Source organism: Pseudoliparis swirei, chromosome 23 (genome assembly GCF_029220125.1).
Source record: "Pseudoliparis swirei isolate HS2019 ecotype Mariana Trench chromosome 23, NWPU_hadal_v1, whole genome shotgun sequence".
Lineage (NCBI taxonomy): Eukaryota > Metazoa > Chordata > Actinopteri > Perciformes > Liparidae > Pseudoliparis > Pseudoliparis swirei.
The window spans coordinates 4,712,946-4,724,124 of record NC_079410.1 but is presented as its reverse complement, the minus strand read 5'-3'; the positions used below and the strand labels follow the sequence as shown (position 1 = coordinate 4,724,124).

Below are 11,179 nucleotides of genomic sequence, written 5' to 3'. Positions count from 1 at the left end.
TTATTGACTTATTTGAGCTAATTTATTGGATTTTATTAAGTGTTATACAGCCTGATCTTGTGAGGTACTTTTAATTTCCAGGTGCCGCTTTTGCCCTAATTAGTGATATCATTGCACGGCCTTTTTAAATATTTAATTATTTTATTTTCAAAGTATTTTCATAATGCAAGAAAACATGCAGAGCATAGAGCACACTACAATAAACATGACAGAAATACAATTAGGAAAACAAATAAAGTAAAAATACACAAGTAGATGAAATATAATTAATGAAATAAAGTAAATAAATCACATACAGAGCACTTTTTTGCTTCAAATACTATAAGGCAACTTGAGCAGTATTGAGCATTTCATGTTGGAAACAAGTTTGTACTCTCTTTTTTGGCAAATAAGGTCAAAGAAGTGTCATTTAAAATCATCCGGCTATACAATTTAAAAAGGACTTTGATTTAAGCTGTGCCTTGTGTAATTTCCATACTTAAACTATTGACCAGCTGTTCTGGAAATGTACCTGTAAACTTTGGAATGATATTTATAAATTCTAGAAAGTGTATTTCCTAATCAATCTCATTAAAATTGTTGCATAAAATTTACTTTGCTCAATAAAAACCTCACTTTAATCTCTTTAGTCAGAAATAAAGAAGACAATTAAGACATTAATTTAAAAAAGGCAGTTAAAACAGTGAGACTGCACCCAATGTAATAATCTTTTAAGTCTTCTGATTTATTCATGTTGACCTCTGTCATGTTATTTCCTTTCATTTTCAGTTTCTTTACATTATTCATTGATTTTCTTTTAATGTTTGTATTGTTAGTTTGATTATACATATTGCTGTGATTTTTAATTTTTGTATTGTTCAATGATTAAAACCTAATTTGGACTTAAGTTAGGCACATCTACAATTCATAAATTATCTATCCACCAAAATACCCTGCGACCTTTCTCATAATTGACCATTGTCATCTAATTCACAGAGGGACCTATGTGCCAATATTAGTTAAGTCGTTAAGATGGAAAAAAATGGAAGCAAATACTGTGGAGAAATGTGTAAGTTATTTATTTGTATTAGCATACACACATAGACAAGCAAAAAACGAACTAAATTGCAGCAATATAAGCTATTTTACACATTAATAAGGCCATATAGGAATCAAAGAGAAAATAAATGTAAACCAAATGAAACCAACTCAATAATTGAGTATTGCCATGCCACTGTGGAGCACAATCTACGCCCAATCAGAATGTTTCCCTTTACCAAGACAGTGTTCTTACTCTAACACTGGTCTGTATCTGCAGTGCTGAAACCAGACCGTGGCTGTAACAGACAAGCCTTCAGATTTTGAGTAAATAGCACCATTCAGTGGAGAAATACTAAACTACGCCAGGACTCGGCCTTGATGACCGTCGCAGTTGGCTATTTAAAAATGACTCACGCACTCATGTATATTTTATCTCATTTAAAATTTCGGTTAGTGTTGTTTATTAAATAGTTAGTTTCCTTTTTTCTTAAAAAACTGAATTATGGACGTGGAGAGTGTATATATGTGGTCCCTAATATTATAGTTTTTCTGTTGTCAGAAGATAGAGGTTCATAATAAAATCAATTAGTCAGCTTACAAAAGATTGTTATAGTCACGATTAACTTAAAATATATATATATATATATGTATATATATTTTATAACAACAGTTTTCACGACAAAAGCGACTTGCACTCTCTCGCAAGCTTGAGTAATGAGGAATTTTCACTGTGGTTCTTTTGTGTCAATGCTGTGACGTACATATATGAGAGCCAATGAGATTCAGAATAAATACCTCAAGCCCAGCCTACAGCACTCACGTGACCAATCATATTTGACTGTATGTCTAGTAGGCGGGACGTAACGCATAACATGGTAGTCTGCGTTGTATATATGTCGACGTCGGCGACTAGGAAAAATAGTTAGCTAAGCTTATCTTCACAGATGGTGGTAGGAACAGGGTCCAACGCTATAACTGTAGTGCGAAATATTAAAAAAGAAAACAGTATTCATGGATTTACTCACATAATTATTTATACAGTGTCCAGATAGTCATATAATAACACATTAAAACCGCATTTCCGTGAGTTTCGGTGCATTAAATGGAGGAGAAGAAGGAAGACGGAGACTCGGAGATACAGGAACACGGACCTGAGCACTGGTTCTCAAAATGGGAGCAGCAGTGTTTGGCCGAAGCGGAGCAAAGGGAGCCCAGCGAGGAGGAGGCCGACAACGATCAGGATAAACTGTGGCACCTCTTCCAGAACTCGGCCACGGCCGTGGCACAATTATACAAAGGTTCAAGGCAGCGTTTTCTTTACATCTTGTGCTTGTTCGTCTCAACTATGACGTAACTTACGTGGCCGGTAACGTTATCCCGTTGGCTTGCCGGTTAGAAACCCCGTTATTGTAAACTAACGTCACTAACGGTTGGCCGCTAACTAGCTGGGGTAACGGTTCCAGCTGACGCTAAATTTAGCGTTAGCTAACTAGCTGGTGGACGAGAACAAAAATAGTTATGAACTACAATCTGGTTTTATACACTTGGTTTGACTGTTAAACACCCACATGTAGTTTAACTGGCATAATTAAAGTAGCTTACGTCTCCACGGACACCTTGTGTCAATGAGATGGGTGTTGACACCAAGTTAAGACAGCTAACGTAACGTTAGCCGGGCTAGTTACAAAATGGCCACGGTCACAACAATCGTAGCTACGCGACATTCCCAGATGACAGTCTGTTGTCCACTCGGTGTTACCGTGTGTCACACCGGACGCGGTTATTTGTCAAGATGAGACGCACGGTTAACGGCACGGAGCTGTGCTCTCGGGCTTTAAACGCTCTGTTCGCCGCCCAGGGAGCAGTTTGTTGAGCAACGCGTCGCTAGCGTTATAATCACAAAATGGCGAAGATGGTATTGGTTCGCAGGTGCAAATGGTAGTTTGTGGACAATAAGATACGGCGGCAGTGCCCTTAGACTTTATACATGTGTGTCCACCCCGACAGAGCTCGACTTGTTAGGCGTATCCGTGTTTGACATGGCGTTGCAACTTTACTGCTGAGGGGGCACTAAGTTGTTGTGTCGGTGCTTTCTTGTTAAACAATCCGCTGCCAAGCTGCCCATCTCGCGCCGACTGACAGTTATTTTTATGCCGAACACTGTCCCTGCAATTGTAGACAAAATGGAGAATGGAAATGATCTTCACCTCAACCATGTAATCGCCACGCTGTCGGGCCCTCTCGGATGTTGATTGTTGTACCTTTTGGTCACATCAATCACGAGTGCTTGCTTTTTAATTCCAGCCACATGTAAGGAATATAAACCCAACATTTCCCCCCCTTTCCTCCCACAGACAGAGTATGCCATCAACAGGGTCTGTCATTGTGGGTGCCGTTTCAGAACTCTGCAACAGCAGTGACCAACCTCTACAAAGGTATCTAACCACGTCCCTCTTCTCTCCATCCCATCTGCAGGATGTATTGACCCGCTAACTACTACACCCCGTGTTGTTGTGGTTTTGTTGTCGTCAATATGCACTGTGGCTGTCTATCATTGTACATGTAGATGTTAATATTGATAGGCCCTTCCAGCTCATCCATCAAATGGTGAACAGAGCGAGTCCTCGTTGTTTTCAGCTCCATATTGATCAGTCTGTCACATGGTGTTTAGGGTTTTGTACGCCAGTGAAAGACATGTTCGCTGAAGGGTTAAAAAGAAACTAGACTAAAAACAAACAGAAAAATTTCTATAACAATGTCAGGAATTCACCAGTGAAACAGAGTTGTTGTGGTGAGAATGAGATTGTACTGGACCTGACTCGTGTGTCGGTCTACCGAGTGCTCGTGAGTGGTGAGTAGTTGGCAGCCGTTGGAAGTAATTTGCTGTTTATTTCAAAGCTATGTCCAGCATACGTTGCAATAAATGATTCTGATGTATATATTATATACAACCCATTATGCTAATACTTAAGGATTTCTGTTATTGGACTAAAACATTGGCTCTGTTAAAAGTAGCATGCATATTTCCTTTGGACTTCATGATGATGATAATAATAATAGTTTATTTTTTTGTGACGTCTTTCACCTTTTACAGAGAGTGCTGAGGCCCATCAGAGAAGCTGTGACCGGGGCATTCAGATAGGCCACCAACGTCGTAATAAGGTGGGTCTCGCTCCTCTGTTCTCTTTTTGTTAAGCAACTCCATTCTGGACAAATTGTGATGTTACACCTCCCTGTCATAATTGTTTTACATTAGGTTTACACAACAGAGATGTTTCAGGGGGGGCGAGGTGCATTGGGGTTTGTTGATGACACTAAATCGTGTTTACCTGACGGATGGATCACACTTTTATTGGATTGCAGGACATGTTGGCCTGGGTGAAAAAGCGCCGGAGAACCATCCGTAGGGAGGATCTGATCAGCTTTCTGTGCGGCAAAGCGCCACCACACAGGAGTAGCAGGGCCAACCCCTGGCTGGCCATGGTGGCTCCCAGTCGGGCGAATTCACCAGCAGAGACCGGCTCATCTGTGGAAACGGACCTCCAGCCCTTCAGGGAGGCGATAGCACTGCATGGTGAGTAAAGTGCACGCCTGGCTCACACCGTATACACTAATGGTAATTCTAGCCGCATAATCAGACATGCGAGTCACAGCCCATGAGAACACGGTTGTCATGTTATCTTTAAGGCCAGAATAAAGCAGGGTTCGTACGGTCATGGAATACCTGGAAAAGTCATGGCCTTTTAAAATGGTCATTTCCAGGCCTGGAAAAGTCATGGAAAAAACTTAAATCATAAAAGTTTGGGAAAAGTCATGGAAATGTGTTATAATCACATGTTCATTTACGCCGAGTTTGAAATAATTAATACGTTTTTTAAAGAAAGACGCTCAAAATATAAGCCGGCGTACGCTCTCAATACGCACAATTTTCAAAAATGTTCATGTTTATACCGAAATTCCAGTTTGGTCATGGAAATTTGGTTTAAAGTCTTGGAAAAGTCCTGGAAAAGTCTTGGAAATCCATTGGTCAAAATGTGTAAGAACCCTGTAGAGGAGAAATAATGTTGTATCCAGTGTTTAGATTCTTCAAAGTACGGGTGGGACATATTGATTCCACCACTTTATGATTTGGTAATGTACTATAGACTAGTTGGAAGATTATAGTATGAGGAAGATTGTTTTCAAATGATCAACCGGCTCGTTTACATGCATACAAGCTGTCACCTGAAGTAGAACAAATGCTTGAGCTGTATGTCTGATACCAGGTACAGAGAGGTGGTTTGTGTGAGTGTTTGAGGCCTCCGCCACATGTTCTCGGAGATAAGGGCACGTTGTGCGTTTGGCCAGTGGCGAAAGAGGAGCTCGTCTGCGCGTGTGTACGTTTCACTTCGTAGTTGTACTGCGGTCTTTCTGGTGAGCTGCGAGTGCGACTGGTTATTCTGAACTTCATCTGCAGGGCCACCACATTCTCAAGGGGAGCTGAGGTTAGGCCGGACGGCGTTCGGCATTTGTTGGTTTAGGTTACTGAAACGGAAGTCTGTGTCGGGCGGTTTCAGCGCGTCTCTTTTCTCACTCATCAGATGCCATTTGCATTTCATCGCTTCAGTTTGTGCGTGTTGGGAAAAGGACAAAGTGAATACAGAACAAAATGTACTTTTTTTTTATTGTTGCAGTCGGGAGGTGGACGTGGTTTCTCGCTTGGTTTCCCACTTTGGGTTTTGACGTTACACCCGTCGCCTCTCGTAGGGGCGCAGGTACAGTCGCCGACAGAGTCGACGTCATCGGGAAGAGGCTTCCAACACGACTCCCGTTATCTTCTGAAAACCAAAATGGAGACAAAAACAGACGACGATAACGGGCCGAGTGACTTTCGACAAACGATGACGTCGTGTCGAAGAGCTGTTTACTCGCCGTCTCTTTTCCCACAGGAGCAACGTTTCACCTCGTTACTCATTTAGCTGGTTATGTGTAAGATTAAAGGTATTGATACCATTCAGAAACTAGAGGTTGCTCTATCATCCCCCTTTTCCATTGCATTCACAACAAATGGGTTGCCAGTTGCACAACCTGCAATATTGTAAAGTCGAGACGTCTCAAGTGACAACATCTTTTGTTCAGCTAATGTAAGAAAGGACTTCATTACATTAATATTTAGGTAATGTTTCAAGATTCATATAACGTTATCTTAGGCTATGGCGATCTAGTTCTAGGTAACATTTAGTTTGTCTTGTGAGCGGTGATAGAGCAGTTATAGAGCAGTTATAGAGCAGTTATATGGCGTGTAACTACTTTTCTCTGACGTTAAGGAACTTAAACGCAGCTCTTCAAGGTTTGAAGCTGTTATTTCTCATTTTAATAATCTAACCGGTTGCGATACATAAATTACGGTTGTAAATCGTCGTTGGTTTTGTTGTAAATATGCCAAATTAGGAATTTATTGGTGTATAAAAGTTCTCTCTCGAACATACAATGCAACCCTCAACACATGGAGACGGTGAGGAAAATAAATCATTCCACTGTTACCGGAACATACTTTCCAATTTGGCTTTGCCTCTTCCAAATAATCCAGCCACATAACGCCAGTGACCGTGACCCTGCGCATGGCTTTAATATAACAAAGTAATCCAGTCCCGTCATAAACCACATGAAGGCACATCGGCCGTTTTAAATAAATAGAATATATTCCAACGACGTAATCCACCAAATCACACCTCAGTATTTTACTAATGATTCGATTCAGAGGACGATTGATCAGATTATCCAAACTATCTTTCTTATATCAGCCTTAAAACCCACTATTGACCTTAAATACAATTCTGATGTTGACGGATGCACCTGTGCGGTGCTTACTTGGTTAGTCACTGTTGGTCCAATCAAAAGACTCCATGGATGGACGTGGAGCTCGTTCTCGCCACGTGGCAAAGTCGGTAAATGAAGTCACCCGGTGGTTGCAGCTGCTGCCAGACGGACAGTTGTTCCGTGTTTGTGTCATTTTCTTTCCCTCGTGTGATCGTGAGTTCCATAAAGTAGCCCGCTTATCGCTCTTAGTTCCCCAACTGATGCCCCCGTGTGTGTTTCTCCTCTTTCCTCTCTGTCCCGCCTCCTCGTCCTTCCACAGGCTTGAGCGGCGCCATGGCGAGCATCAGCGTGCGCTCCGGTGCTCCGGGGTCTCCCACACACGTGAGCGGGAGCAGCGGCGTGGGCGGCGCCGCCGGCGTGGGCGGTTCCTCGGGGCCGGTGTGCCGCAGCAGGCGCAACGGGCTCCAGGACGTCGACCTGAACACTTTCATCTCGGAAGAGATGGCGCTGCATCTGGACTCTACAGGCTCCGCCTCCGCCGGAGGGGGAGCGACCAGGAAGAGAAACTCCACCCAGTGTAGCGACGTCATCACGGACTCCCCTACACACAAACGCAACAGGATGATCTGATCTGCTGCCTGCCTATGGGGGGGGGGGGAAACGCCTTCAAAGGCTAAGAGAGCGGGGGATGGATGGGCTTACGACGGACGGACAGACTCGCAGACATTGGGATGCCTCGCCGTGGAACCCGGCCGTAATGAAAATGAAAACCGGGACCGAAGACCTCGGCTCCGTGTCTTCAAAAGTTGAACGAATTCTCTTCCTTGGCTCCTTTCCCCCACACCATCACTATGAATCGCTGATCTGCAATCGGAACACCTATCGAGTGTGTGTGTGTGTGAGAGACTCTGAGCTCTGGACGACATCACACGCTCTTCAGACGTCGCCGCCCCGGACGGGAGACGGCGAAGGAAGTCACGGACTCATTCTAGGTCGCCGACACGCCCCCCCCTTCACCGTTTCTTATCCTCACCCACCACCTTAATAAAGGAAGTGAGGGCCATGATCAAATCGTCTCACTCGGTGCACCGAGTTGCACGCCAAATGTCGGACCCGACTCCCGCCAGAGACTCGCCTGTGCGTCAAACAACCCACCTGCTCCTTTTTGTTTCTTCATATCTGCAGCTTTCGTCCGGCGGAGTCGATTCGCCCGACAGCAGAAGACATCGGCGGCTTCATCCGCCGCCCGCGAGGGCGACGGCACGCGACTCTATTCTGACTGCTCCGCTTCAACCGTGGCTTCCTTTAGTTCGGCCGGTCGGCCCCTTTGTTTGTTTTCGTTTCTCCTCCCTCGACCACCAGTGTTACACGTCTTGCTTTGTTGCCGCCGTTTGCAGCAGCGAGAGCCAAGTTGATTTTCGCGCTTTCTACACTTATTTTGTTTCTGTTCTTGAGGATAATGGAAAAGGAAAATCATTTTTCTTTGTGTATACAGCTTGTCAGACGGACCCCCCCCCCCCCCCTCATTTACCTTCAGTCTTATTACGAAAGCAGCTGCTGTTTTATGTGATCTTGTTGACGAGTTGCAATAAGGACTTTTGCACTTAGCCCTCACCTCCTGACTCATGCAAACAAATCGGCTCTTCCATTGACTCGCAGCCTCGCCCGCGCGTTCCTTAAAGAAAGCAAACGCAATGGACCAACAACTCTTCAGAAGTACTTAAACCTGTATCTAAAGATATTCTTTGCTGTAAACGAAGCATAAGTCACACATGTTTACTAAAGTAACGTTTCTCAAGCACGCCGGACCGTTTTGGATGGAGCGTCTGATTGGCTGTTGGGACACCAGGTGCGTCAATACGACGTGGATGGGGACTCCACTCGGTACGGGAGGACGCGCGTTTCGTTCTTGAAATGGTTGTTGCCTTCATCCGTCTGTATCAGTGAGAGGAGGAAGAGGAGGAGGCACCGATATCGCACCAGTCAGAGCTTTGGGTACATTTAGCAGTTTGTAAAGTCAGAAAGACTCGAGCTGGACCGCTTTCTCAGGTCTTCACGGACGATTTTGGGAGGTGAATGTCGGAGCGTCTTGAACTCAGATTGTTGGCGTATGCTGAGTCAGCATTGGAACTAAAAGATTTAAATACAGACTAGTTATTCAACCAATTATAACTATCTAAAAGACGCCCGGCTGAAGTCGTGATACAGTAACTCGTACCTCCCGATACGAGCTGAAGCGGACTCGCGAGGCCTCGATGGATTCGATGCCTCCTTCTTTTTCTCTCCCTCCGTTGACTTTTTTCACATCCCTTCATTTTTCTTACGACCTGGAAAGTGGGTTTTCTTTAGTCGTATGAAGCATGCCAGTTTTTAAACTTCTGTTACATTTTGGTCACAGATTTCATTTTTCCGTTGGAGGTTGTTTTATACACACACACACACACACTCACACACACAGGCTGGCTTGTCGTGAAAGAAGGACCCCGGCTGATATTTGTTGCTTCTGGCCAAACGAAGAGCTCTTTCTGCGTTATGAGTTTGTGAAACCACTGAGTCCGACTGATGGAAATCAACCTTTTTTTTAAAGACTGGAACAGCTTCCGTCTCGGGTTAAAGCTGGTGCTTTAGAAAAGAAAAAGCAAACCACATCGTCTCTGTAAATTCTGGGTTGCGTCATCCGGCGAAGGCCGAGGTGAGCAACGTAACATAGGATGGATCAGAGTTTCTCGAATCGGAATGGCGCCCTAAAAAAAGTCCCATTTCCGGTCCCGTCGGACCGCTTCAGACTCCGGTCCTCGTGGGAGGATCTATAACGACAGTGACCCCCGAGGACCCGACGGCGCACCATTTTGCCCCCGGCACTTTACTCCCCGCTGTGTCTAACACTTTCACACCGGAGCTCGACTGAAACCAAATGACGCTCGTCGTCACAAATCCGTAGGTTTGACCTCCCAGTGTTTGTGTCGCGTGGCGACTCGTCGGGGGGGAGATGGGACTCGAAGCACTCGGACACAGCATCCATCTTCTCCCCCCCCCCCCCCCCCCCCCCAAAGACTAGAGGAGTCGTCTGTGCTGTCGTTCAACCCGCAGCGTTGACCCCGTTGATGGGGGGGAGGGGGGGGGCACTTAGTGTTATTCTTTTCTTCCCCGGAGCCACCGGCCGTCATCCACCTCGTTTCAGAAGGCCGCCTCATGCCACGTATCTCTGGAGCAAACACTATTATCAACAGTTTCTTGATACTTATGTTTAAAAAAATAATAATAAATGGCTAATCTATATACTTAACATTTAATTGTTGGTATGATATATGTGGTTCACATTGTAAAAGAAATAAAACCATTGAGTTGAATTGGACAGACTTTCATTTAACAGAAAAAAAGGGAGATTTGTTTGGATTGGTTGCTTTAAGTAAATGAGGGTTCACTATTAATAAACATTTTAATATGTTAACTTGCAGCTAAGTAAGTTGGAGGAGTCCCTTTTCCTTAAATCAGAATAAATAAAGCAAACATTTAAGGAAAATATTTAGTGTGAACTTGATGTGTTCCTCCTCTTTGTGACACACAAAGAGGAGGAACCAGGGAAAGAATAAACTATTTATTTTGTGCATTTTAATCTTATTAAAAATGAGGTCCCATGGCTGAAAATACAAACGTATGAAATACCAAACTGTCTGATGGTAGAAAGGAGTCAAAGTGTAAAGAACACAAATCTATCTCATTGAGTTTGCAGATTTAATTTAGTTGACGTTTCCAGCTGGGTGAAGGGAAACAACCGAGTTACGCTTTTGAATTTGTGTGTGACTGACATCTGTTACAGAGCGGAGGGTTCTGAGGCAACCTGATCAGAAGGTCAGGGTCCTGGGTCGTGCCGAAGGAGAAATGGATAAACAACTCATCTCTACGTCACGATTCTCCGATGAGGTCAAAGTCCAGAACTCACTGATGACCGATGAGCTCTTCCAGTCCGTCAACATGGACGTGAACGAGGATTTTAAAGGGAGATAAATCCATTAAACACGTTTGTTAAACACACGGTTTAGATGAGGGGGAAAGAAATGATGCAAACAACTTATTTACAAGAAAACCACACAGGTCATAGCTAAGTTGTACACGGGTCATGTGTTTTCTGTCCTTGAGGTCTAACTTAATTTATTTCCATGTGAAACATTTTAAAGCTAATTATGTAAATGAGGAGAAAAAACCTGTCTTGTTCAGTTGAGAATAAGCAGAATAGCATAAACAGATATTTTGGCTGGAAAACAAATTAAAAAGTGTTTTAGTTTTCTATTGAAGACAGACGAGTCCACATACGTTTGTTTTTTTCAAGCATCTATATTTATTTAATTGCTGAACTGTT

At 43.8% G+C, this 11,179-nt stretch overlaps 1 protein-coding gene across 3 annotated transcripts; it reads left to right on the top strand.

Annotated features, from left to right (window-relative positions):
• The first annotated feature begins 1,931 nt into the window (after positions 1 to 1,931).
• Positions 1,932 to 11,120, top strand: hapstr1a (HUWE1 associated protein modifying stress responses a). 3 transcript variants are annotated; one of them, XM_056406601.1, is made up of 5 exons: positions 1,932 to 2,318; positions 3,375 to 3,455; positions 4,115 to 4,182; positions 4,384 to 4,594; positions 10,640 to 11,120. In XM_056406601.1, exons 1-5 carry the CDS (start codon positions 2,123 to 2,125, stop codon positions 10,825 to 10,827), a joined length of 744 nt encoding a protein of 247 aa, XP_056262576.1. In that variant the 5' UTR covers positions 1,932 to 2,122; the 3' UTR covers positions 10,828 to 11,120. The 3 variants fall into 3 exon arrangements, with proteins under 3 accessions (XP_056262576.1, XP_056262575.1, XP_056262577.1); XM_056406600.1 differs by lacking the exon at positions 10,640 to 11,120 and adding an exon at positions 7,139 to 10,169; XM_056406602.1 differs by lacking the exon at positions 10,640 to 11,120 and adding an exon at positions 5,694 to 7,123.
• Positions 11,121 to 11,179: the final 59 nt, after the last annotated feature.

Coding starts and splice junctions, on each gene's coding strand:
- hapstr1a (XM_056406600.1), top strand. CDS start 2,123: ATGGAGGAGAAGAAGGAAGACGGAGACTCGGAGATACAGGAACACGGA. Junction 2,319..3,374: donor CGTGGCACAATTATACAAAG/GTTCAAGGCAGC, acceptor TTCCTCCCACAG/ACAGAGTATGCCATCAACAG. Junction 4,595..7,138: donor GGAGGCGATAGCACTGCATG/GTGAGTAAAGTG, acceptor GTCCTTCCACAG/GCTTGAGCGGCGCCATGGCG.